General features: G+C 37.7%; 3 protein-coding genes across 8 annotated transcripts in view; 1 reads left to right on the plus strand and 2 right to left on the minus strand.

Moving 5' to 3' along the window:
* Positions 1–9,978, minus strand: part of LOC100703397 (cytochrome P450 3A40) — a 37,002-nt gene extending 27,024 nt beyond the window's left edge. Inside the window, exons 1-13 of one of the 4 annotated variants that reach the window (XM_003438212.5) lie at positions 9,818–9,975; positions 9,571–9,664; positions 9,317–9,369; positions 9,028–9,127; positions 7,858–7,974; positions 7,362–7,447; positions 7,127–7,269; positions 6,882–7,006; positions 6,377–6,461; positions 4,968–5,128; positions 4,637–4,863; positions 3,911–4,073; positions 3,504–3,822 (exon numbers count right to left, since the gene is read on the minus strand). In XM_003438212.5, coding sequence (XP_003438260.4) covers positions 3,748–3,822; positions 3,911–4,073; positions 4,637–4,863; positions 4,968–5,128; positions 6,377–6,461; positions 6,882–7,006; positions 7,127–7,269; positions 7,362–7,447; positions 7,858–7,974; positions 9,028–9,127; positions 9,317–9,369; positions 9,571–9,664; positions 9,818–9,885 — 1,497 coding nt within the window. In that variant the 5' untranslated portion in view covers positions 9,886–9,975 and the 3' untranslated portion in view covers positions 3,504–3,747. Of the gene's footprint in view, positions 1–3,503; positions 3,823–3,910; positions 4,074–4,636; positions 4,864–4,967; positions 5,129–6,376; positions 6,462–6,881; positions 7,007–7,126; positions 7,270–7,361; positions 7,448–7,857; positions 7,975–9,027; positions 9,128–9,316; positions 9,370–9,570; positions 9,665–9,817 lie in introns of those variants that run through there. The other 3 variants (XM_025897664.1, XM_025897665.1, XM_025897666.1) reach the window with 3 other exon arrangements.
* A 4,013-nt stretch (positions 9,979–13,991) lies between these two features.
* Positions 13,992–22,083, minus strand: LOC100702592 (cytochrome P450 3A30). 2 transcript variants are annotated; one of them, XM_019366564.2, is made up of 14 exons: positions 21,957–22,083; positions 20,906–21,078; positions 20,694–20,787; positions 20,493–20,545; positions 20,164–20,263; positions 19,527–19,643; positions 19,224–19,309; positions 18,992–19,134; positions 18,770–18,894; positions 18,269–18,353; positions 17,838–17,998; positions 17,513–17,739; positions 14,561–14,723; positions 13,992–14,471 (listed from the first exon to the last, which is right to left on the minus strand). In XM_019366564.2, exons 2-14 carry the CDS (start codon positions 20,971–20,973, stop codon positions 14,397–14,399), a joined length of 1,497 nt encoding a protein of 498 aa, XP_019222109.1. In that variant the 5' UTR covers positions 20,974–21,078; positions 21,957–22,083; the 3' UTR covers positions 13,992–14,396. The 2 variants fall into 2 exon arrangements, with proteins under 2 accessions (XP_019222109.1, XP_005474452.1); XM_005474395.4 differs by lacking the exon at positions 21,957–22,083 and having other exon boundaries at positions 20,906–21,081.
* Positions 21,427–25,051, plus strand: mrpl57 (mitochondrial ribosomal protein L57). Of its 2 annotated transcripts, none has more exons than XM_003438315.5 (2): positions 21,427–21,593; positions 23,367–25,051. In XM_003438315.5, the coding sequence occupies exon 2, from the start codon at positions 23,382–23,384 to the stop codon at positions 23,691–23,693; it is 312 nt and encodes a 103-aa protein (XP_003438363.1). In that variant the 5' UTR covers positions 21,427–21,593; positions 23,367–23,381; the 3' UTR covers positions 23,694–25,051. The 2 variants fall into 2 exon arrangements, with proteins under 2 accessions (XP_003438363.1, XP_025753452.1); XM_025897667.1 differs by lacking the exon at positions 21,427–21,593 and adding an exon at positions 22,489–22,510.
* Positions 25,052–25,366: the final 315 nt, after the last annotated feature.

Consider the following 25,366-nt stretch of genomic DNA (forward strand, 5'->3'; position numbering starts at 1 on the left):
CACAGTGTGAGTGTGAAATTGCTCTGTAAATTAGCTTTTGTTTTGAACCATTTTAATATTTCTTCACGGTTATAATGTTAGAATCTGAAGTTCTTCATTATCCCCATAATAGTTATTTTTCCACCTTCCACGGCTGCTACGTGATCTAGTTGGTTTGTGATTGACTTTTGACATAAAAGTCTTGTTATCCGATTCTCTTTTTTTATGACGTTTGTGTGAAACTATTACAGCTGCGCATGCTCTGCACTTTTGTGTAACCTTTCCCACAATAACACAGGAAGAGCAAGGAGATAAAAACGCTGGTGTAAAGTTAGTGATATTGGTCACATGTATCAGTGTGCCAAGGGTAACTGCTTAGTAAATGCACGACCTATTTAACACTGGATTTATTAGTACTTTTACACAGCTGTGGTGTTTATTCACTGACAAAAATGCACAGAATTTAATGAAGTCGTTTATCTTAAAACTGTGGAATTGTAATTAGAATTTAAAATACAATTACACACACATACATCATTTGAGTATAAAGGTTTCAATTTCTTTTCAGTTTTATGAAAAACAGATTTCAGGCAAATTCTTCTCTGTGGTATTATTTGTGAGGTTTATTTTCACAAATCTTTGTAGGAAAATTTCCATCTTTACAAAAAAGATAATTAATTTTATTTCCTTTTCTCACACCTTTATGGAAATTCACATTAATCCCTTCAGTACAGGTAGCTGCAGAGTTAGCTGGATCAATATGCCAACATTCCCAATCTAGGAAGCAGCACTGTTCTTCCTGTTACAGTCTATTCTTTCTGTTTTACTGATGGATGCTCATATTTAACAGTTTCAAATAATCAAGTCAGTAGGGGAGACCGGGGATAGTTGTAACGTGGGTCAGTTGTAACACTTCCAATTTCTCCAATCAGGGCTAAGTTTCAAATGATGTGATTCATCCTGTGCATGCCCAATTCAGTTCTTCTATCACATGTGAAAAATCAGCACATTTTGTCAAACACAGACAATTTAACACGAAAAAAAGTAATTTGTATGCCAAAAAGTAAGTTTTTCTACTTTATTTCAATTTCTAATAGCATTATCTGCTTTGCAGTTAAACTCATCAAACTTAAATTATGTTATTTGTATGTCTATGGGGATATATTCTGTGTAGGTCTTTAGTGCTAATGTTTTAGCCGTTGGCTGTAATGTTAGCTAGTTCATGGCTATAGGAGTCTGGGTCAGTTGTAACAGCAACAGTCTGGGTTAGCTGTAACAATAATGCAGATGTTACAACTTACCACACTATTACTTTAACTTATATTAAACAAGTTGGGGCAACGACATCAGCAGAGAGAGGTTCACTGGTCGCTTTTGTATATGCGGTTAATGCCATTGGCAGCACAATTCCTCCACTGTTTGTGTTCCCACACATACATTATGCAGACCACTGTGTCAGAGATGGACCAGTAGGAAGTATTGGTAGTGGAAATAAATCAGGATGGGTGCAAGAAACAGATTTCCTCATCTTTCTGAAGCACTTTGCAAACCACACCAAGGTAAGCCATGATAAAAAGTAATGGAATTGCGATGCTGGTGAACAACTACAATTTTTCAGCTTCATTGTTATGTTCAAAATTGGTGCAAGAGTTGTAGGTTATAATGCCCACTGAGCCAAACTCAAGGAAGACCAACCAAAATTAATGAAATATTCAGTTGCAGAAAATTCCATCATTTGTCTTTTTTGGGGGGTTGGAATATGTTCAAAAGCTAGATTTCTGCATTCTGTCACACACACACACACAGCTACATAAATGGCTCTAAGTGCATTCATGTGTTGAATAAGCAAAGATTACATGTTAATGTTTTGTCAGTACCCTTATTTCATTGTGTTACATTTCACCCCAGGATATGTTACAACTAACCCAGACTATGGGGTTAATTGTAACATTTCACTCTTTGTGTTTGAGACCATACCATGCAATGGGTAATTGTGCTGCAGAGAAAATAGCTGCACTATTTAATAGCAGAGACATGTAATTACTTTGCATTACATTTTGAATCCACTACCTTAAAAGAGCTCCAAGCTACAGACAGAAATGTCAAAAATGTTACAACTATCCCCGGTCTCTATATGTGAAATCCCTACAACGCCTAATCGAGTTATTTCAGAAACAGCAGCTCCACCCACCTGCTGTTCAACTCTTGGCTTTGAGGGACAGCCAAGTAGAAGAAAGTTTGATAGGTGGAAGGTTTAGTATTATTGTTAGGATTTTGTTGCATTTAAGAATTCAATCAAAAGATCTCAAAGACAGCATTCAAATTTATCTTGTGACTCTTTGGTGTGTCTGTATTTGGAGACTAAAGAATTAACTAGAAAACACCTGTACCTGTATAAATATTAGGTTATGTTAGACACTCCACACTGAGGGCCTTTGTTCTTTTAATAGCATCAGTAAACTTTGTGAGTACTGTTTCTTTATTTTTCTGTGATGACTGATGAAAGGTTTGAGCTGGGTCTGACAGAGTAAAGTTTCCTCCAGTCTTCCAAGTAGCATTCTGCTTACTTAGATTTTTGAGGATAAATTCAGTTTTGTGGAGTAGTATTGGTGATCTTTATGATTTCCTTTTTGTCTACAACTGTGAAATTGATGTTTTCTAGAACATTTTCCCATCACTTCATAAATCCTGCTCAAATACTTTAGGTGGACACATTAAGACAGACTTAAAAATGCTTCTGGTGACAACGTGCAAAGAATGATGTCATGAAAGGTTTCCTCACACCTGAAGGTGATGGCTGGAGGTTTTCAGGCTGGATGGCTAGAATGAAAACTAGCAGGGTTCCCTGCACTGCAGAGACACTTTGGTTAAGGCTGTTTTGTGCTACACCAATTAAAAAGGTGGAAAATAACAGAAACTTCCTGCTGTTTTGCTATTTCACTGTCCTGCACCTTGATATAAACACAGGAGCAACCACTGCAGATCATCTTCTTATATTATTGTCAGTTACACTTTAACCCATCATGTAGCATCTGCAGGCTCTATGCCATGTATGCACACAAGATGAAAGTGTCTATGCTCACTGTCTCACCTTTACTGCTGATAAATTCTCATTGGGGTGGGTAAATCAACCTGGTGTCAGTGGCTCCATTTAATGGCAGATGCTTTCAAGGTCACTGTTTATTTAGTTACAACCTACTGCAATATTTCCTTAAAAGGTTGCGATAATCAGGTCACCTGCTGGCTCTTCCCCTAGATACTATTGGCACCGATGACTAATTGTGTAATACATCTTTTATAAAAAGTGTGTATCTGATGGGTCTTACAAAGCAAACTTTATAATGCAAACACACGCACCCAAACACGTCCAAGAGTGCTTTATACAGTTCTTGAGCTCACCTGTGTACTTCATAGCTTCAGGTGGTTTTCAGACAACTACATCAGTCAACTCAATTATTGTGCTGTATTCATGTCGCCAAGTTTAAGGTATAAAAATTAAATTACAAAAGATAAATCTAACTTCATTTTGTTTTTATGGCACTTTATTTCTTCAAATGATCATCATCATTATTATTTGTGTACATTTAAGAAAACTCAGATTAAACATTCAACACAATAAAAAATGAATTAAAATACATTTCATTCATCAACACAGCAGCTGAAAAAAGAAATTACATGGTCAATGTCATCCTGGCAGCAGTTCCCTCACATTAAAGCAAAATCATAAAATAATATGTTTGATGGGATTTGGAGACGTTCCCTCTCAGACTACTTATTTCTGGGAACAAACTTGAGTTTTACAGGCTTAACTGGCTGAAACTTCCAGTCATACCGAAGTGGAATCTAAAAAAAAGAAAAGAAATGATGTTAAATCAGGGACAGGACAGCAGAGTACCATGACAGTCTGAATGTGGAGGAGTGTTGCTCTTACCATGGTCTCTTTGCATGTTTCCAAAGTGTACTTCTTCAAGAGACAGACAATAACCATCTTCATGACAAGGATGGCGTAGCGCATCCCAACGCAGTTACGAGGGCCGAGTCCAAATGGCATGTACGCGTATGGGTTCACCTCCTCCATGTTGTCTTTACTGAACCTGCAGATACAGATCAAATAAACCTTTAAAAATGTAGATATGTAAAGTCAAATAATTCTCTTTGTATTGAGCCATGATTTTAAGGCAGTCTGTAGACCTACAACGTAAAGAGTAGGGGGGCATAGGTCAGGACAAAAGTATTCCATTAGTTCTAAAGCTTTGGTCAGGGATTAGGGACCCATTGGCCAGTCAGATCTTACAGCAGGGAAAAACCTATGATCAAAGCAGTACTTAGGTGGAAGCTACACTGGATAAAAAGCATTGAAGAAAACCAGTCCCACAGTGCAGCACTCTCAGTCTCAGGGAACCAGCCAGCTTCCAGAACTATAATGACTCAAAGCAGACAGCTGCAGACAACACTGCAGAGGTTTTGGGATGCGTATCTGGCTGTCACTCAATTGAACCACTGAGAACATCAGTGAAGGGACCTACATATGGCACCTCATTGATCTACCAAAGATAAAGGAAAGCATAATGTCCCAGGTTTCACTAATTACACTGTCTTGTGGAGGGCGACAGGGTTCTTCATAACCTTGTGATGACACACCTACACGCATATTTACCTCTCTGGTCTAAAAAGCTCAGGTGAGTCCCAGTAGCGTGGGTCTTTGTGTAACACCCATGCAGGAATCACAATTGTGGTTCCTTCAGGGATGGTGAGTCCATTCACTTGCACAGTTTTTTTGCACACCCTGTCAATTCGAGGGGCAGGGGGAATCAGTCGCATGGATTCAAGTATAACTTGGTCCAGGTACTGTAGACCGGTCAGCTCTTCATATGAAATGGGTGCCTAGGCAAAATATAAAGAAGAAGGCAAACATAAAAATAAAATATGCAAATGGCGTCCACCACTCAATCGAGGATGGCAACAAATTATGTGATGAATTACTGTACATCTTTCTTCAGGTTAGCATCAATTTCTTTGTGCAAGGTCTGCAGCGCATCAGGGTTGGTGGCCAGATTATAAAGGATGTTAGTTAGTGCGGTACTGGTGGTCTCGTAGCCTCCAAAGATGAAGACCAAGGCCTGGGAAAGGATCTCATGTTCAGTCAAACCTATGGAAAGAACATTTCATGATCTTATTTAAGAGTAATCAGTAGCTAGTACTTCTAACTTTCTTGGCCCTGTGGACGGTCAAGCTCTATGAACCTCGGATCCTCTATCAGAGGTGTGTGTGTGTGTGTGTGTGTGTGTGGTGGTGGTGGGGGGGTCCTACAGGGCTCAGTTCTAGGCCCCCTCCTCTTCTCTTTATATCTGCTTCCTCTTGGTTCTATACTGAGAAAGCACGGCATTGCATTCCACTTTTATGCTGATGACTGTCAGATCTACGTCCCTCTAAAGAAAAAAGACACATGCTCCACACAGCCATAACTTCAGTGTCTTGATGACATTAAGGCTTGGATGTCTCTTAACATTTTAAAATTCAATGATAAAAAGACTGAGGTGATGGTTTTTGGTACCCCCACTGAGACCCCCAATGTGTATTTAGATACCTTGGCCGAGTGTGTTAAACCAGCTGTCACAAACCCTGGGGTCAAAGTGGACTGTGATCTGAAGTTTGACAATTAGATTAAGGCAGTGGTAAAATCAAGCTTCTTTCAGCTCAGGCAGCTGTCCAAAATAAAGCCAATTCTTTCACAGCAGCACTTTGAGACAGTGATCCATGCCTTTGTTAGCACTCGGCTGGATTACTGTAATGCACTTTATATTGCGGTCAGTTCATCATACATTACTCATCTACAGAGGATGCAAAATGCCGCAGCTCGTCTTTTAACTGGCAGTTGAAAGCTTGAGCACATTTCCCCTATTTTAGCTTCACTTCACTGGCTGCCCATTTCTTTTAGTATTCTTTTAGGACTCCTGAAAACCTACCTCTTTACCCTGGCCTATGACACCACGTGAGATGTTGGTTTTTATTTTTTATTTTAGTTGTTTTTAGTTGATTCTATGCCGTTTTATCTTGTTTTCTTTTTTAATATAGGGCTGTTTTAATTTTTATGTATTATGTGCTTTATTTATTTATTTTTGCTGTTTTCTGTTATTCTAACTTATTTTCTGTACAGCACTTAGGTCCTGTGCTGGGTATTTTAAAGTGGTTTATAAATAAAATTGGATTGGATTGGATCATCCAGCTCCTGGCTTATAATATATGATACTGACTGACTTTTCTTTTGCGTATGAGACATTTGAGCACATTGATGTCATGAGAAAAATGTGTGTGAAAACCCCTGATTCTGAGTTGTCTAAAGTAATGTGACGTGAGTGACTGGATATTATGGATTGCTTCTGTGGTAAACACATACCTTTACTTGGCTGTTCTTCATCATTCTTATACGTCTTTTCTGGGATCTCACTCTGGATCAACACCTGCAGGAAGTCTGCTTGAGCCTACATCAGAAAAGACAATATTCAAATGTGCTCACATGTGGATGATTGAGAGTCAACAGCAGAAGAAAATTATCAATAATGTTTGCAGTGTGCATAGACTGTATAGAAAAGATGGCAAATGATTTCAGGGTTTGCCCTAAATTATTTTCCCATAGCTTACAGGGAGCGAGTCCTGTGGTTTCAAATCTAGATGTATATGGAAAACATATACATCTAGATTTGTCTCTCATGTCTGTAAACATTTCTGATGAGCTGATGGCCTCTGTGACTAGTTTCATGTCCTTTTCAATGTTCAGTGAACATGCAGTATCCCAAAAGCTGCTTCTGGCTTTAAAATAATCAAGATAGAGACATCAAAAAGACAACAGGACGTGTATGGACACGACAATGTTGATGTTCCTTTATAAATTTAATACTTACAGATTTGTCTTCATGATGCTGGTTTTTAAATTTCTTGAGGAGGTTGTAGAAAAAGGCAACGCTGTCCTTGGGTATGATTTCCATGTTCAGGAACTTTGCCAGACGTCTACCAAAGGGAACTGCCACTGAAATGAGACCAGACCGAATACCGGTAAGCAAAATTTGACATCCTGCAGATACCATTGAGTTTGCTTTCTGAAAACAAAACATTAAATGAGTTTTTAAAAGTCAAAAGAAGGACATACTTATTAATAACAAAAGCCACATTTTTAATTTAAGGAGCTTCTGCGCTTGAACATTAACTGGATCATTTGGATTGTTTATGGAGTCTATCTCCACACTGAAAGAAGCACTGGTCACAGTGTCTAAACTGTAAGGAGCCACAAACCTATGAGAGTTGGAAAAGACAAGTGGTCAGTGCATTATTTATTTTAGGATGAACAATTTAATATGTTTGCATATTTCTGATTAACAACATACTGTTTGACAGAGATGGGTTCATCCAAATTCATTTCCTCAAGTTTTGCAACAAGTCGTTCTGCATAGCGAGCAACGAGGGGAAAAACCTTTTTTTTATATAATGGAGACAAAATAAGAAAATTATGTTATTAATATTCTCTATATGTTACATGTCTGTCAGAAATGTAGAAAGAAAACAGATCAAAACGCACTGATGATGTTGGTACATTTTTTGTAAACTCGTTTTCTCTATTTTACAAACTTTAACAATGTCTGTGAAAAAAATAAGAACATCTCTGGGAACTGCTGGCTTTTTTTTGTACTTTGTATATAGTTTAATCACATTAGTGGTTATGTCTTGATGCATACTCAATCATCCAGGTAATGAAATCCAGAAAAGTTGATTCTGTTCTTTTGGACGTAGCGTTTTCAGTGGGGGAAATGTTTCATCACCTTTCACCCATTGAAAAAGAAACTTTTTGGGATATAAGTGGTTAATGAACTAAGATATATTAACCTGTTTCAGTCTTCCACTGGTGAAGCATGGAGACACGCTGTTGCGAATTCGTTTCCACCTTTCATCTTTGACTACTACAACAGCGTCTTCCATAGGTCCGGTGAAAAAACCAGCATCCTGTGAAAAGGAAATAATAACTCTCAATGTTTGCTTACATCTCCCTCATCCGTTTGCACGTATAATGTAATGTAATTGGTATCTTCTCTGTGTGTGCTCATATAGAACTTCCTTTGGCTAGATCAACACACATGGCTACATGCAACAGTGGAAAGTAAACAAACAACAAATACCAACATCACCATAAATAAGTACTACAGTGTAAAGAGGTTTGAGTAAAATGTAATCATTAACCCGTCCTCTTTCTCCAGGTTTGTTTGATAATATAGATGTGGGGAAATATGTGATATTTGTTAAAAATATCTTAACTACTACCACTGCTTAATGATGATTGATTAAATAAGCACATATCAGAAAACTGTTTCAAAGTACACCACTCACTAGTACAACGCTGATAATTTATATATTCACTAACTCTTTTTAAACTCAGCTGTACAGGAAGCAGTCCCAGAAACAATAATGTGATTATTTGAATTGGTTTAAATACATAAAACCTTCATAAAATTAGCTTTGATTCTGTCATACAGAGTGAGATAGATGTTAAACATCTGTCTTTGTTGTGTAGTTTTTTTGTGAAACAGTGAAGTGTGTTTCCTGGTTTGCTTCATGTTCTTCAGCTGCTGTGTTGGCTGATGTAACCCTTGAGTAACAAAAGTGTAACTCTTTGTGTAAAGCACAGGGAACTGCTGCAAGTCCAGCCTGTTGGATTTTAATATTACTTCATTTACATATTATGTGGTAACAGTCTTTCCCTGTAGTGCTGCTGTTGTTTTCCTAAACACATCGGCCTGACACTATAAACTGCAACATTTCCTAAGTTGCTTTGAAAATCACTGCTAGCAATTTTGTTAATGTAAAAAAGTGAGAAAGTGTTTGTATCCATGTTTTGCTAATATTTTACGTTCTATGGGGAGTGGCAGGACGTCCAGAGGTTTCATGAAATCTAATAAATGATTCAAATTAACAGAAATCTGAGAGCAGATGTCAGCGTTGTACTACATATGATTTGCTGAATTTTCACTCTGGTACATCATAGAAAGAGGAGCTTCTTACCCTGCGGTTGGTGAACACAGAGTAGCACTCCTTCACCATCACAGTTTTAACAATCTCAGGATCGGCCACCATTAACAACGGCGTTCGTCCATCGTACAACCTGCAAAAAAGAAAACAGCCTTTTTTTTTAAACAATAACACAATTCACATTTTTTGTTTTGTTTTTTAGTTGCTTTAGATCGCCACATTATTGACAATGAATTCAGAACTTTTGTATTTTATTTTACTTATTTATTTATTTTGTCTGTGTGTGGGTGTGCACTTCCTGGTTGATGAAGTAAATACTCACCCCCAGACGTCCCCATACTTGGCATGGCACTCTAGGTCAAAACCAAGAAATCCCTGCAAGAAGTAAAATATGTTTTAGTGTCAATATGCCACTGAGTAGGACATGTGCATTCAAAAACACACAGACAGCTCAGGCAGGTCAGTGATAGTGACGATTGATAAGGATATTAAATATTTCCTTCTCACTTCTCAAAGATCAAATCAGTCAGCTGCTCGTATCCCAGTCTCTAAGGTGAGTTTGGTTTCTGTGCGTACCTTTCTTATGCCCAGCATCGTTCCAATATAAGGCAGGGGCCTCGGTCCAGGTATCCCCAGCTTTTTGAAGAATCGATATGGCCATATTCCGTACCTGTGTCACAAAACAGAGAAAACCTGAAATCGTCAGTTGGACATTAAAACAAAAGGAATACAGGAGAAACAAAATTCCACGTACGGGTGGTTTGACCGCGACATAACATAAGGGCTCGATTGTCTTGCAAAACAGTAGTCGAGGAATACTCACAGTAATATCAGCGTGAAAAGCAGGACCAGCAAAGTCCAGGTGGTTGCTGAAAACAGCGTGAAAAACATTGCGACTTCTTTCCGACAAAGCGCTACAGGTGAGGAAGAAGACTGGAAAATCTGTGTTTTTAAAGCCTCTGCCTCTGTGTGGTGGGAGGAGTCCATGAGACAGAAATGTGATTATGTAATAAGCTCCATAAAGGGTCAGAGGCGGGTCAGAAGCTTTTAAACCTTTTTTCTTCGCATTCTTACTGTGTTTGCGCAACAACTGAATGAGAAGAAAACACACTTTAGCCTTCACACTGAACACCACTGCCTGCAAAATATGGCTCTTCTCCAGAAAATCAAGCAAAATAAAGTTTATTTAAGCTAAAACGTTTAATTTCTTTTTCCTTTTTCTTTTTTTGCTGTTGTTCTTATTAAACGCATTTCTGATCGTTTTTCATCTTGTCGGGTTATAGAAGGTAAACTAAAAGACAAAGGTGTGGTTATCGGTTATATTTGTGCTGTGAGTGTGAAACGAGCCGCTCTCCTTGCTCTGTAAATTAGCTTTCGTTTTGAACCATGTTAATATTTCTTCACGGTTATAATAAAGCTGTTAGAATCTGAAGTTCTTCATTATCCCCATAATAGTTATTTTTCCACCTTCCACGGCTGCTACGTGATGTAGTTGGTCCGTGATTGACTTTTGACATAAAAGTCTTGTTATCCGATCCTCTTTTTTTTTATGTTTGTGTGAAACTTTTACAGCTGCGCATGCTCAGCACTTTTGTGTAACCTTTCCCACAATAACATAGGAAGCGCAAGGAGATAAAAACGCTGATGTAATGTTAGTGATATTGGTCACATGTATCAGTGTGCCAAGGGTAACTGCTTAGTAAATGCACGACCTATTTGACATTGGGTTAATTAGTATTTTTTTTGTCTTATTTGTTTAGATTTAAACGGTGGAAATGTAATTATAATTAAAAAAAAAACCCCACACATATTTAATTTGAGTAGGGATAAAGGTTTCAATCTCTTTTCAGTTGTATGAAAACCAGATTTCAGGCAAATTCTTCGCTGTAATTATTTGTGAGGTTTATTTTCATAAATCAAAAAAGAACATTAATTTTATTTCCTTTTCTCGCACAAAGGAGCTTAGGCAGCTGAAGTGTAGTGGTAAGACTGCGCACCTTTTCAGCGGTAGTCACAAGTTCGATTCCCACCTGCTATCCAGTAAGGGTCCTGGCTAAACCCCCCATGCTAAAACCAAACTCTGGAATGGCGCAGCCTGTCCGCAGCTCGGACACAAGAATTTCACTACATGTTGTACTCTGTATAATTGTGTATGTGACAAATAAAGGGTGTTTGTGGAAATGTGCTCACATTAATCCCTTCAGTACAGGTAGCTGCAGAGTTAGCTGGATCAATATGCCAACATTCCCAATTCTAGGAAGCAGCACTGTTCTTCCTGTTACAGTCTATTCTTTCTGTTTTACTGATGGATGCTCATATTTAACAGTTTCAAATAATCAAGTCAGTATATGTGAAATCCCTACAACGCCTAATAGAGTTATTTCAGAAACAGCAGCTCCACCCACCTGCTGTTCAACTCTCGGCTTTGAGGGACAGCCAAGTAGAAGAAAGTTTGATAGGTGGAAGGTTTAGTATTATTGTTAGGATTTTCTTGCATTTAAGAATTCAATCAAAAGATCTCAAAGACAGCATTCAAATTTATCTTGTGACTCTTTGGTGTGTCTCTGTTCAGAGACTAAAGAATTAACTAGAAACCACCTGTACCTGTATAAATATTAGGTTATGTTAGACACTCCACACTGAGGGCCTTTGTTCTTTTAATAGCATCAGTAAATTTTGTGAGTACTGTTTCTTTATTTTTCTGTGATGACTGATGAAAGGCTTGAGCTGGGTCTGACAGAGAAAACGTTTCCTCCAGTCTTCCAAGTAGCATTCTGCTTACTTAGATTTTTGAGGATAAATTCAGTTTTGTGGAGTAGTATTGGTGAACTTTATGGTTTCCTTTTTGTCTACAACTGTGAAATTAATTTTCCCATCACTTTATAAATCATGCTCAATTACTTTGGACCCTTAGGTGGACACATTAAAACAGACTAAAAAATGCTTCTGGTGACAACGTGCAAAGAATAATGTCATTAAAGGTTTGCTCACACCTGAAGGTGAGGGCTGGAGGATGACTGGATGACTGGATGGCTAGAATGAAAACCAGCAGGGCAACCACTCCAGATTATCTTCTTATATTACTGTCAGTTACAGTTGTGACATCTGCAGGCTTTATGCCATGTATGCCATGTGTCTATGCTCACTGTCTCACCTTTACTGCTGATAAATTCTCATTGGGGCGGGTAAATCAACCTGGTGTCAGTGGCTCCATTTAAGGGCAGATGCTTTCTAGGTCACAGTTTATTTAGTTACAACCTACTGCAATATTTCCTTAAAAGGTTGTGATAATCAGGTCACCTGCTGGCTCTTCCCCTAGATACTATTGGCACCGATGGCTGATTGTGTAATACATCTTTTATATAAAGTGTGTTACCAGTGTGTATAAAAGCAAACTTTATAATGCAAACACACGCACCCAAACACACCCAAGAGTGCTTTATACAGTTCTTGAGCTCACCTGTGTACTTCATAGCTTCAGGTGGTTTTCAGACAACAACATCAGCCAACTCAATTATTGTGCTGTATTCATGTCGCCAAGTTTAAGGTATAAAAATTAAATTACCAAAGATAAATCTAACTTCATTTTGTTTTTTTTATCCTTTTATGCCTTCAAATTATCACCATCATCATTATTTTTGTACATTTAATTTGTCAGAGTTGAAGATAGATCACATACAATTTTCACTTGAGTGACATTTTTAACTCATTTGCAAATTATAATTTTAGATTGGGGAACTTCATTAATTGGAAATCTCAAAAAGTGACTTCCGCGATTTTCCATTAGTTATCATTGTTAAAATAAATGTGTATAAATATAAATATATGTGGCTCTGTTTATGTTGCATGACTGTTTGATTGTTTGGATAAATTAATTAAATGTTTATGATTGATTTAATTCCATAAATATAACTAATGATTCCTTCTGTCTGGAAGCAGAGGACTTATTCAAGATGTAAAACAATAGTACTACATTACGGGAAACATGCTTATTCATAGTCTTGCAAGTTACAAGAGATACAACTCTTGTACTCATGGACTCATAAATTTATAAAGTCCTGTTAAAAAAAATTGCCGTGCTATGAAACAACTTTATTATTGTCTGTGTGTAACAGGTTTGTTTCAACCAGAGCTCACAAGAAGAGCATGTGGAACTTGCTAATATAATGTATTCAAATTGCCAACCCAAGCACTGAAGTTCAAGTTTAGGATTTTGTTCTGGAACTCTGGATTTGGTAAAAAAAAAAAAAAAAAAAAAAAAAGATTCAGTACATCAAGTATAAATTTATAATTCAAGTGTTTGGATTTGAGGACATACTGTAAGATTTCCTTTTGATATAATCAGCAGTGGACAGCTGTCAATGTTTAAAACAAATTATCGGTCGAAGCTGGTCGCCAGCTGTTGAAGCTAGGTGGAGACAGATACCACCAATAATAAGGCTAAATACATCAGGGCATGTGTGTTCACTGCCAGCAGCTTATTTCATGGCCCTGACAGTCTCAAGGAACATGCCAAAGCAACAGGTGGCGATATATTCCTAACCGTGTAGAAATGTTGGCCAATCAGAAGTCTAGAAGCCTCGGTGGGAAATAGTAAACAAAGATGGGGCATAGAAGCAGAACCGAGTTGTATGTGTGGAGGGACAGTAACTGTGTGTGTATATGTAAGCATTTAAACACTGCAGAGAGTACAATTAACGGTAACAGTATTGTAGAAATTAATTTCACCGAAACAATAACGTGGCGCACAGTGTGACGTCAAAAAAGGCGCACACCTATGACGCTGCGTTTTCTCCGTTTTCCTCGTCCACACGTAAATGCAAAAACGGAGTTTTCGAAAATATCCACCCTGGCAGGCGTTTTTAGAAATCTCCGTTTTCAGTGACCGAAAACGCCGTTTACGTGTGGACGAAAGGTGCAAACGCATAGAAAAATCTGCGTTTTCAAAAATACCCGGGTACGTGTGGACGTAGCCTTTGACAAGACTCTGAAGTCTCTGAATTTCTAGTTGTAACTGTATTTATTGCATCATGAAGCTCATACATGAACAGACATCAATTTCTACCAAACAAGGAAGAAATGCGACCCATAAAGCAGAAGTGTCAAAAGATAATATGGATGTTTGCACTTTTCAGAAGTCACAAGTCCAAGAATGTCATCAAAAAATTCATGCAATTAACCATAAAAGGAGAAATAGCAAAGGTAGATGTGTTTTTTGAACACAGAAAAGTCCGATTAAACATTCAACACAATAGAAAAATGGAAGTAAAATACATTTCATTCATCAACACAGCAGCTGAAAAAAGAAATGACACGGTCAATGTCATCCTGGCAGCAGTTCCCTCACATTAAAGCAAAATCATAAACATGTTTGATGGGATTTGGAGACGTTCCTTCTTAGACTACTTATTTCTGGGAACAAACTTGAGTGTTACAGGCTGAACTGGCTGAAACTTCCAGTCAAACTGAAGTGGAATCTAAAAAAGAGAAAAGAAATGGATGTAACATCAGGGACAGGACAGCAGAGTACCATGACAGTCTGAATGTGGAGGAGTGTTGCTCTTACCATGGTCTCTTTGCATGTTTCCAAAGTGTACTTCTGCAAGAGACGGACAATAATCATCTTCATAACGAGGATGGCGTAGCGCATCCCAACGCAGTTACGAGGGCCGAGTCCAAATGGCATGTACGCGTATGGGTTCACCTCCTCCCCGCTGTCTTTACTGAACCTGCAGATACAGATCAAACAAACCTTTAAAATCATGGAGTTACTACGTAAAAGGAAAAGGCTCTGCTGTTACAAAAGGATGCAGTTAATCTAGCTACTCGAAGCAGTAGCAAAAAATCCTGTGTTGAATTCTTTCTTTTTTTTACATTTATTTCAGGTGTAGTATTCAGTAAGAATATTTGTAGTTTTTACTTCAGCACTCTAACACAAAAACGAATACTGTTAACCAGTGTTGGTCAAGTTACTTGAAAAAAGTAATCAGTAGAGCTGGGCGATAAAACGATAACGATATGTATTGCGAAATAACTTTTTCTCGATAGAAAAATTAAACTATTGCGATAGGCCTCATCTCTCTTGTCCTCTTAAAAAAAAAAAAAAAGAACAGCCAATCCAAATTAAGTAGCGCAGAGCCGAACCAATCACAGCCGCAGCGTCACGTCACATGACTTGTTACGTACAGCACAAGCGCCAAGGCGCACATGTGTATTTGTTTTTGCAGCCGTGCAGCCCGGGTAATGAAGGAAATGAGTTTGCTAGAGAAAAATCAACCGAGAGCGTGAGCGAAGGTTACCGAAGAAAAAACAGATGATGGTTCCAATGCTGGAGAGATTGTCAAACGGAAGGGCCACAGAAGTTCCGTAGTGTGAAGGTATTTCGGCTATTTCAAGTCTGACAAAAAACAGAGTAGCGCGCACTGTAAATTGTGCCGAAAGCAAGTCTGGATATACAATAAAGCGGTGCATGCTCAATCTCTGACTGAAAGCGCTAATTCGTCATTCGGCTTTTGTCAGACTAAAGTAACTGTTAAAACTGTTTGAAAAGCTAAGCTATACAACAAGGAGAAATTGAGAATTTCCTTTTCGTTCTCAGTTTATTTGATATCGACAAAAGTTAGTCAATTTTGTCTGTTCTTCTGTAAAACGACCTAAGATTTATTTTTAGAATTAATATTTTGTTTCTAAGTGAAATTGACAATTTAGTAGTCTGTTTTGTTTGTTCTATTTTGAAAGTTAAACGCTTTAGCGGCTGCCTTTTGTGTAGTTTACAATATTTGCCTTTATCTGAAACTGAAGTCTCATGTTCCTTAAGTACATCTACCCTGTTGAACTTATTATGGGAAATAAATATTTTAATTAAAACAAGCTGCTAATTATTTCACATTTTACTTGTGAGCAACGGCACATTTAAATCTTACAAATATAGTTAGTTGGCTTATATCGTGATATATATTGTTATCGCCTGAAATGAAAAAAACATATCGTGATATGAAAAAATCTTATATCGCCCAGCTCTAGTAATCAGTAACTAATTACTGATTACTTCCCCCCAAAAGTAATCTGGTTACTTCACTGATTACTTATTTTCAAAAGTAATTAATTTGTTTAACATTTAAACCTATTTTCTGCACATTCCAGCACATAAAATAAAATATTTTTTTGTGTTTACACTCAGTCTTTCAAATAAATGCAAGTGAAACACAGCAGAAAATAAATAAAATCAAAGACTCAGCGGTCCTGTTGCTCTATTTTCACCTGTTTAGCAGGCGGATGTTTGCGCTGGTGCAGGTGTGCCGCAGCGGTCAGTGGAAGAATCCGCGAGTTTGTCTGTGAATTTCTCATTCCGTGGTAGCGCACTCGGTGCTTGCTCGGAAGTTAAGGGGTTTTTTCGCTGTAAAAAGAAGTTTTCTTCCCACACAGTGAACAGCGGACGCTAATGTTTTTGTCACTTTTTACGGAATCAAACTCAAAGTAAGGTCAGTACTTCCACGCTTTAAACGCTGCACGGTCATACTCTCTCCCGCACTCGATATATTATCCATTGTTGATCTGCACACAGCTGTTGCCACGAATGTCGCACTCGCTTACGTCACTGTCATGAGACACTCTCGCAAAAAAAAATCACGGTTTTAGTAACGCAGTAACGCAGCGTGTTTACGGGAAAGTAACAGTAATCTAATTACCTTTTTTGCAATAGTAATCCCTTACTTTACTCGTTACTTGAAAAAAGTAATCGGATTACAGTAACGCGTTACTGCCCATCTCTGCTGTTAACCCTCTACAGCACAGTGTGGCCCCTGGACTACAGAAAGTTTTTGGGTGTCTATGATCAGATAAGATTCGGCCTCTCCTAAATCACATCCTCATGAAGCTTTAACACAGTCTTAAGACACCACTTGATAAGTCTCTGGCTATCCTTGACTTAAAGTAAAGGGACCTAAAGCTTTTCATGAAGTCTGCTCGAGAGGATCTGTCAGGATAAATGGGATGAATGGCCCAAAATCCATGTGTGCACAGCTGCTGCCAAAGGGACTGTTGCAAACTAGCCAATTAAGAGAGCCTGAGTGTTACAAATGAGAGATTCAAGTTTTTGATTTTCATTAAATTTTCAAAAATGTCATCACTTCATTACTTGAAATATTAAGAATAAACTGATGGGAACTAGAATTTGTATATATTTAAATAGAAGGAATTATGCAAATACAGAGAAATCTAAAAAAGATGAAAAGAAATTGAATCTTTTTATAAATGTATTTAAAATAAATCTATAACTAATTTCAATACAGCCTTGCTTTGTCTTGTTGTGATGATTGTGTAGATGTCTCTGAGTCGCTTCTTGTCAGAAAACCCAACTGTATTTCAGCATCTATGTCAGGTTTGTTTGTAAGGTTTACAAAGACAAAGTGATATGAGTGGCTTAGTCTATAAAAATAAACCTTGTAAAGCACCCTTTCTTTAAAATTAGTGTCCAAGATTTAACCAAGATTGGTTCTTGATAAGACTGCAGATTTACCTCTCTGGTCTGAAAAGCTCAGGTGAGTTCCAGTAGCGTGGGTCTTTGTGCAACAACCACACAGGAATCCCAATTACGGTTCCCTCAGGGATGGTGAGGCCATGCACCTGCACAGTTTTTTTGCATGTCCTGTCGAGGCGAGGGCCAGTGGGAATCAAACGCAACGACTCGTGTATGACATGGTCCAGGTATTGCAGGTCTGTCAGCTCCTCATAAGACATGGGTGCCTAGGAAAAATATGAAAAGACACAATCACAAAAAAGGAAAATGTGATAAGACTGTCCGCTACTGTAACAAAGACAAATTATGTGATGAATTACCGTACATCTTTCTTCAGGTTAGCGTCAATTTCTTTGTGTAAGGTCTGCAACGCATCAGGGTTGGTGGCCAGATTATAAAGCATGTAAGTAAGAGTGGTACTGGTGGTCTCATAGCCGCCCAAGATGAAGACCAAGGCCTGGGAAAGGATCTCATGTTCAGTCAAACCTATCAAAAAGAGAAATCCTTGTCAGTGTCATTTTCAGAATCATATTCAAAGCTAGTGTAGTCCTAATGTAATAACTGACTGGTATTGGTTAAATACTGATTTAAAGTCCAACCTTCCTGGTGTACATTTTTGATACTCAGTACATGTTATTAGTGGTTCTCGTGTACAGTTTAGTACACATAGTTGCCTGGCTGTCTCTAAATATTTGCAGGGATGTTATAGGGATATAATATCCCTGTTTATGGATTACCTATCTGGTAAAAACATACCTTTACTTGGCTGTTCTTCATCATTCTTATACTCCTTTTCTGGGATCTCACTCTGAATTAGCACCTGCAGGAAGTCTGCTCGGGCCTTGATCAAAAAGACAACATTCAGTGTCAGCAACAAATGCAAACTTGCTCAAAGTCTATTGACTCAAATATGGGTGACTGAAAGACAACAGCAGAAGAAAATTGCAAATTATATTTGCAGTATGGGTAGACTGTATGTAAAAGATGGACACAGTTTTCAATTGTTGCCCAGCTAATAGTCAGGTTATTAAACCTATGAAAAACAAAAACACATTTCTCAAATTTAGTTTTGTTTTTTTAATACAAATTAAAATAAACCAGAACAAAAATTTGTAGATAAAGTGTACGCAGCTCATTTCCTGTTTTCAAGCTAATATAATGAGCTTGACTGCTGTGCTTCACAGTCATTAATGTAACAAAATAGAAAGCATTCTATTTTGTGAAATGTTGAACTTCTTTTACAAATTTAATTCTTACAGATTCGTGTTCATGATGCTGGGTTTTAAATCTCTTAATGATGTTGTAGAAAAAGTCAATGCTGTCCTTGGGCATGATTTCAATCTTCAGGAGATCTAGCAGATGTTTACCAAAGGGAAAAACCACTGAAAAGAGACAAAAGAGCAGTTGAACAAAATTGAAAAACCTAGCAATACTATATGAGCAAATGGAGTTTGAATAAGCGTCAAAAGGAAGTCATACTTTGGAAAAGTATAGGCCAAAATTTGAAGTTAAGGACCTTCTGGACCTGCACATTCACAGGATCATTTGGATTGTTTATGGAGTCTGTCTCCACGCTGAAAGAAGCACTGGTCACAGTGTCTAAACTGTAAGGAGCCACAAACCTATGAGAGTTGGAAAAGACAAGTCAGTGCATTATTTACTATAGGATGAACAATGCATTACGCTGGCATATTAAAGATTAACAACATACTTTTTGACATTGATGGGTTCATCCAAATTTGTTTCCTCAAGTTTGGCAATGAGTCGGTCTGCATAGCGAGCAACGAGGGGATAAACCTTAAAAAAGGAGACAGAGAATTATATTATTTATGTTTTGTTTGGAATGCATGTCAGTATGTTTACAGAGAAAGAAATGATGTAGATACTATAGAGATGGATGTAACTAACGATGTTGGACCAGAAAGACAGAATTTTTCATAAGACATAAGGGAGAATTTCCTTTGGACAGATTAACAAAATTGGAATCACAACATAACTGATACAAAATATCAACCTGTTTCAGTCTTCCACTGGTGAAGCATGGGGACACGGTGCTCCGAATTCTTTTCCACCTTTCATCTTTGACTACTGAAACTGCATCATCCAGAGGTCCATTCATCAAACCAGAATCCTGTGAAAATTAAATTACACTTAAAGCTTAAATTTAGCTTCCTCCAGCATCTCCATGTCCCACATCAACTTATGAAGTTTGCTCAGATAATGTAATGCAAGTGTAATGTCTTTACAAACTAGAATAACAAGCCTGTCTGTTCTGTCTGTAATGCTGTTTTTTAATATATGCATAGGTGTGTACAAATGACAAATTTGAAAAAAAAATAAAAAATACATTTCCCATGTTTCATTAGTACCTATCCCAGGCAAAAGCAGGCAGGTTGTCAGGTAATCAAACTATTCCTGCTACTGAATGACGGCTAAATAAACACATTCATGTAAATAAACCTGCAAAGGGACTTTTGCAGGTTTATTTACATCACTGCCATTAAACCCTTGTTATGTTACTTGAATTCTCAACGGTTTCTTTGAGTCTAATATGTGATGTAGCTTTATAGAAACCTGACAGTGTCACCTTTTCATTGAACTAGATATTTGCGTAGGTTTCACTTTGCTATGTGATAGAAAGGGTCTCTTACCCTGCGGTTGGTAAACGCAGTGTAGCACTCCTTCACAGTGACAGTTTTAACAATCTCAGGGTCAGCCACCATTAAAACCGGTGTTCTTGCATCGTACAACCTGCAAAAAGGAGGCATCTAGTCATTTGAGTTAACATTTTGGATTTATGCTTGAACCAAAAGAGATCTGCACTCTTTTTTTTTAACAATTTCAGGTCCAAAGGAGGAACACCTTCATAAAAACAGGAAATACTCCCAATCATAGTCACGTACAACTTATTTAAAAGGCACGCAAGTGCAGCTAAGTGTACTTGAGTTGAAAACATCTTTCACATGAAGCAACAACTCACCCCCAGATGTCCCCATACTTCGCCTGGCACTCTCGGTCAAAAGCAAGAATTCCCTACAAGAAGATGCAGGAAACTGTGTTTTAGAATAGGATGTATGCATTCAAATTAAATAGAGAAGACAGGTACTCATTCTCAGTCATCAGTCAGCTCCTTTGGCTGTAAGGTGAGGTGTATTACTATGTTGGTGTTTGGTTTTGTTACCTTTTTAAAGCCAAGTGCTGTTCCAACAAAAGGGAGAGGCGATGGTCCAGGTATCCCCAGCTTTTTGAAAAACCGATATGGCCAAATTCCATACCTGTGTTACAAAAAAAGGAGAGAAACTGAGATCGATATGACAGTTATTATAAACAAATAACTATCACTAACTAATAACAAAGCTTGACACCCAGTTGTTGCCTTCGCAGAATACTCACAGCAAAAGCAGGGTAAACACGAGCGCCAGCAACGTCCAGGTGGTTGGTGAAAATAATGTGAAAAACATTTTAGACTTTCTTCCTGAAAGCGCTGGAGAGGGAACTGAGGAAACGAGCAGGGAGCCTGATCTTAAAGCCACTCCATGATGGGAGGAGACTGACAAATTATCAGGCTGTAAAAAAAAAAAAGAAAAAAAAAGAGGTCAGTGGTGGGTCAGTTTACCACCTCTGACTCAGCGGCTTTTCCAGGATATCAAACAAAAATGTGATCAGAAAATAAAGTTTATTCGAATTGAAGCATTTAAATTCGCAATAAACAAACAACTTAAATAAAGTAGCAGTTTGGCGCAAAAACTGCTACTTTTTTAACGCTCAGATGCGTAAATTCGCAATGACACGACCTGATAAACAATTTAAATGTTACAGTTTGATACTTTTTTCTAATTAATTCCTAATTATACGTTTAAAAATAGTTTTACGCCTTTTTAAAAAAACGCGTTTTCGGAAGACTTTTGGGCCTTTTCAGGCCCCATAGTTTGCCCGGAAATACAAACAATGACCCGGGAAGTTAGCTTCGAATGCTAGTTATGCGGCTTGTTTTTTGTCTTGTTTTTTCTTTGTGTTTTAATCAAATTGAGTGATCCTGTCTTCTGGTCAGAGTTTCAGCTGCTTTTACCGCAGTCAGAAGGTAAGTTAAAGATTAGATGCGTGGTTTCCCATTTTGTGCCTGCTGTGACTCTGAAATGATCCGTTTTTAAACTGTCCTTGTTCTGCAACGTGAATCACGGCTGACATTAGCTTTCGTTTAGAGCTTCCATTTAGAGCTTTTCATTTAAACCACGCTGAGGTGTTTGCTTGTTCCATATTTTTAAATATTTTTCCCACCTTTATAACAAAAAGGTTAGACTCGTAATACATTTCATGATTTTTTTCTTTTTATAACGGTTTCTGTGTAAAGGGCATTTACTTCTGGGGCGTCAAGGTTGTTTTTAGTTGATGAATCACATACAGCTTAATCTGACCTCAGTAAAACCATTGGATAATAACTTACCTTTTCTAAATGTTTGGTAGTATAATTAACGTTGATATTGGTTCACAAAGCAGATAATTTAGGGATCAAATGCAGGTTTTGCTATAAATTTGTCCCATGCCACTCTATTCATGCACATCACCAGACTCCTCATTTTGCATTATAACCCTAGTTGTTTCCTATTATGTCATATATAATATGATATTTTATATCCGAGTATCACTGCACAATTAACATGACCCAAAGAATTTACTTTAATGATGTCATTGCAATATTTATAGTGAATGTTGGGAAAAAGGAATAATACAGATGTTAGTCAGATTTATTTTAAATTAGCAAGAGGATTAGTATAGGATATTCATAGTGTGCATATTTTATTTATTTATCTTTTTTCTTTTTTTTAATAACTCCATAGTTATAATGGCGTGGTTAGACTCTTAGGAAGTTTTATGTCCACTATACTCCTAATAATTATTTTCCACCTAATAATCCTTACTATATTACTCTGTTGAAGTATAACCTAAACATCAAAGATATCTCCCAGATGGAAAAATGATTGCAGTTATATAAAAAAGGTGAGTTGGTGCAAGGTTAGCAGCTCCAAATATGTTGGAGTCCAGTGTAAACATTCCCAAGTCTAGGTAGCTACTCTGTTCTTCCTGTTTGGCCTTTTTAAAAGAAAATCTGAATGCAGCATGAAGCATAATGGCTTGAATCTGGTCATTTTATGTTTCATCATTTGCAGTATTTTTTTCTTTTTCTTTTTTTTTTTTTATGGGCTGTGGCTCAGGAGGTAGAGTGGGTTGCCTACCAATCGGAAGGCTGGTGGCTTAATCTCTGTCTCTATTCTGCATACCAAAGGATCCTTGGGCAAGATACTGAACCCTTAATTGCTCCTGACGCATACTGAGTATGACTGTTAGATTAAAGTGCTTAGGCACAGACAATGGTGCTTGTAGGAAGGTATATGATTGGGTGAATGTATTAAGTAGTAGAAGTAGTTCCCCTAAAATAAAGTTTTATTGGTGAAATAGTGAAGTTTTTCTCAGTGTACAGTTGGATTCATAGCAGTATGTAGTTAGCATTATGGGAATTGTTTATTGTATGCTCTTTTCTTTTCTTTTTTTTGTTAACAAAACTTGAAAATGCAAACGTCTTAGAAAACTGGTTTGTCAAGCAATTTCCAGTCTGTCCCAACCTTCGTTGGATTTAATATCAGCTTTCCTTCAGTGTACTTTTTATTTTTAGCCCTTTCTTAAAAGAAATCATTTTCATTTAAAATGTTCAAGTTTGTAATCACTTTGTCTTTTGGTTATTTTCTGCCAATTTTGAATGTCTCTGAAGCCCCGCTATATTTTCATCAAAGCCCTTTTGCTGTCATGAATTGTCTCCACAGCAGTCCCTAATTTCAGCTGTTTTCGTCTTTCACAGAAATAATTTGCCATCATGTTCCTCACCCTCACCCTTCTGCGAAAAGGTATTCCTGGAAAGCAGTGGATCGGAAAGTATCGACGGCCTCGACAGATTACTTGGCAAATGAAACGCAACACACTGAAGCAACTGGAGCGCGAAGCTGAGAACGAGTACTGGATCAGCCGGCCGTACATGACCCAGGAACAGGAGCACGGGCATGCAGCAGAACGCAGAGCCCAGAACTGGCTCAAGATCAAGGAGGCCAACTTTGCGAATTTTCCTGAACACAAACGCATCACAGATCACCTGAGTCATCTGAGAATCACCAAGAACTGGTCAAGTTAATGTGTGAAGTGACATGCAAAGACTGTTTATAGTATAACAATCTAAAACTGTTAATTTGTCCAAAGAAGCTCTGTTTTTGTTTGTTATGGCTTATTATTACTGAGTTGCTTGATGTCAACTGAGAAGCCCCCTTGAAGTGTTCCCAAAAGACCGTTTTCACTCCCTCTGTTCGCAGATGTTTTGGGTTCGGCTGAAATTGTGACTGGAATTCTTCCTTTCGATGTAGCTTTCTTTGGATAAAATCCTCTTCAAAAGCCACGTTTTATCTGTGCGTCCTTAATTAAGAGCTTAACAACAAAATACACTTTTAAGTTCAGCCTCCCCACTGGTTACAAAAGCTCTTTAACTGAATGAGCTGCACAAGTGTATTCCATGAGGAACTGAGAAATTGTATAGATTATCTGGGGCATTTAGGGCAAAATTATGTAACTTTAACAAACAATTGAACCCATTTTTAATTTGTTGTGACTGTAAAGCCTTTTTGACCCTTTGAAGTTTTATAAGAGTGGGAGGAATATTTTTTTTTTATCTAAAGGAAATGCTGTTGTTTTATTCACAGATCCTTTTAAGGTATTGTGTTTGTAGGTAATGAGCCTTATTATTTTATCTACTGCTCTGTAGTTTTGTGATAAGATATGCTTTATGATTCCTGCTATTGCCACAAATCTAAGGCTCTCCAGAGACTCTGGATTATTGGCCCTCATGAAAACTCAGGCAGTCTCCTCAGATGCAGCACAACACTGTTGTCTAACAGTGGTTATTGCCATCACATATCAGTAATATTGACAGAACCAATACGTATCTGTAGGAAGAACCTTTTAAGGACAGACTGAATAAAGGAAGGTGTGACCCAAACACAAACTCAAATTACATGCCCTTAAATGGAAACACAGACCTGAGGCAAATTTATGTGTAGTTTACTTTAAGACCTCATTCAGCATTTCCAAGCAATAAAGCAGACAATGCATAACACATTCTGTATTGGCCATGGATATAAGAAATAATTCACTGTATAGTATAAACACTTTTGTTAAAATTCTTTTACACAATGAGGGTTTAAAGAAGGGTGTCACAAACAATAGTATGAAATGCTAATTTAGTTAGTGTTCTACATAAATCTGTGTTTCAGGTAATTGATAGAATCAGCACTAAAGAAGATACTGACTGTCAGTGAGAACACAACCAATCTGCACACACGCAGTATTACACTGTTGTCTGATAACAGTTATTGCTTTTATGTAATAATTCATAATTATATCACCAGAGAGGTGGAAAAGCCAGCAGGTGACCTGATTATTATATCCTTTTAAGGAAAGACTGGAGTAAGTTGTGACCAAATTAAAAAAAAGAAAAGCAAACACTGACTCGGAAATCATTTGCCCTTAAATGGAGCCATCAGGCTCATGTACCCACCCCAATGAGGGTTTATCGTCAGTGACGTACACATGGTGAGCATAAACACTTTGATTTTGTGTGCATAATGCCTCCAGATGCTACATGAGGGGTTAAAGTGTAACTGGCAATAATATAAGATAATGTGCTCTGGTTGCTCCTGTCTTTCTATCAGTGTGTGCAGGACAGTGAAATAGCAAAATAGCAGGAAGATTCTGCCATTTTCCACCTTTTTAATTGGTGTAGCACAAAACAGCGGTAACCAGAGCTTCTCTGCAGCA

The sequence above is a fragment of the Oreochromis niloticus genome, linkage group LG13 (genome assembly GCF_001858045.2).
Source record: "Oreochromis niloticus isolate F11D_XX linkage group LG13, O_niloticus_UMD_NMBU, whole genome shotgun sequence".
Taxonomy (NCBI): Eukaryota; Metazoa; Chordata; class Actinopteri; order Cichliformes; family Cichlidae; genus Oreochromis; species Oreochromis niloticus.

Bases quoted from the DNA above. Each gene is read 5' to 3' on its own strand.
- mrpl57 (XM_003438315.5), top strand. From the start codon at position 23,382: ATGTTCCTCACCCTCACCCTTCTGCGAAAAGGTATTCCTGGAAAGCAG.
- LOC100702592 (XM_019366564.2), bottom strand. From the start codon at position 20,973: ATGTTTTTCACATTATTTTCACCAACCACCTGGACGTTGCTGGCGCTC. The intron at 20,264-20,492 runs GTGAGTTGTTGC...TCCTTTTTGCAG, and splicing joins AAGTATGGGGACATCTGGGG to GTTGTACGATGCAAGAACAC. The intron at 14,472-14,560 runs GTAAGAGCAACA...TCTCTTTTTTAG, and splicing joins AAACATGCAAAGAGACCATG to ATTCCACTTCAGTTTGACTG.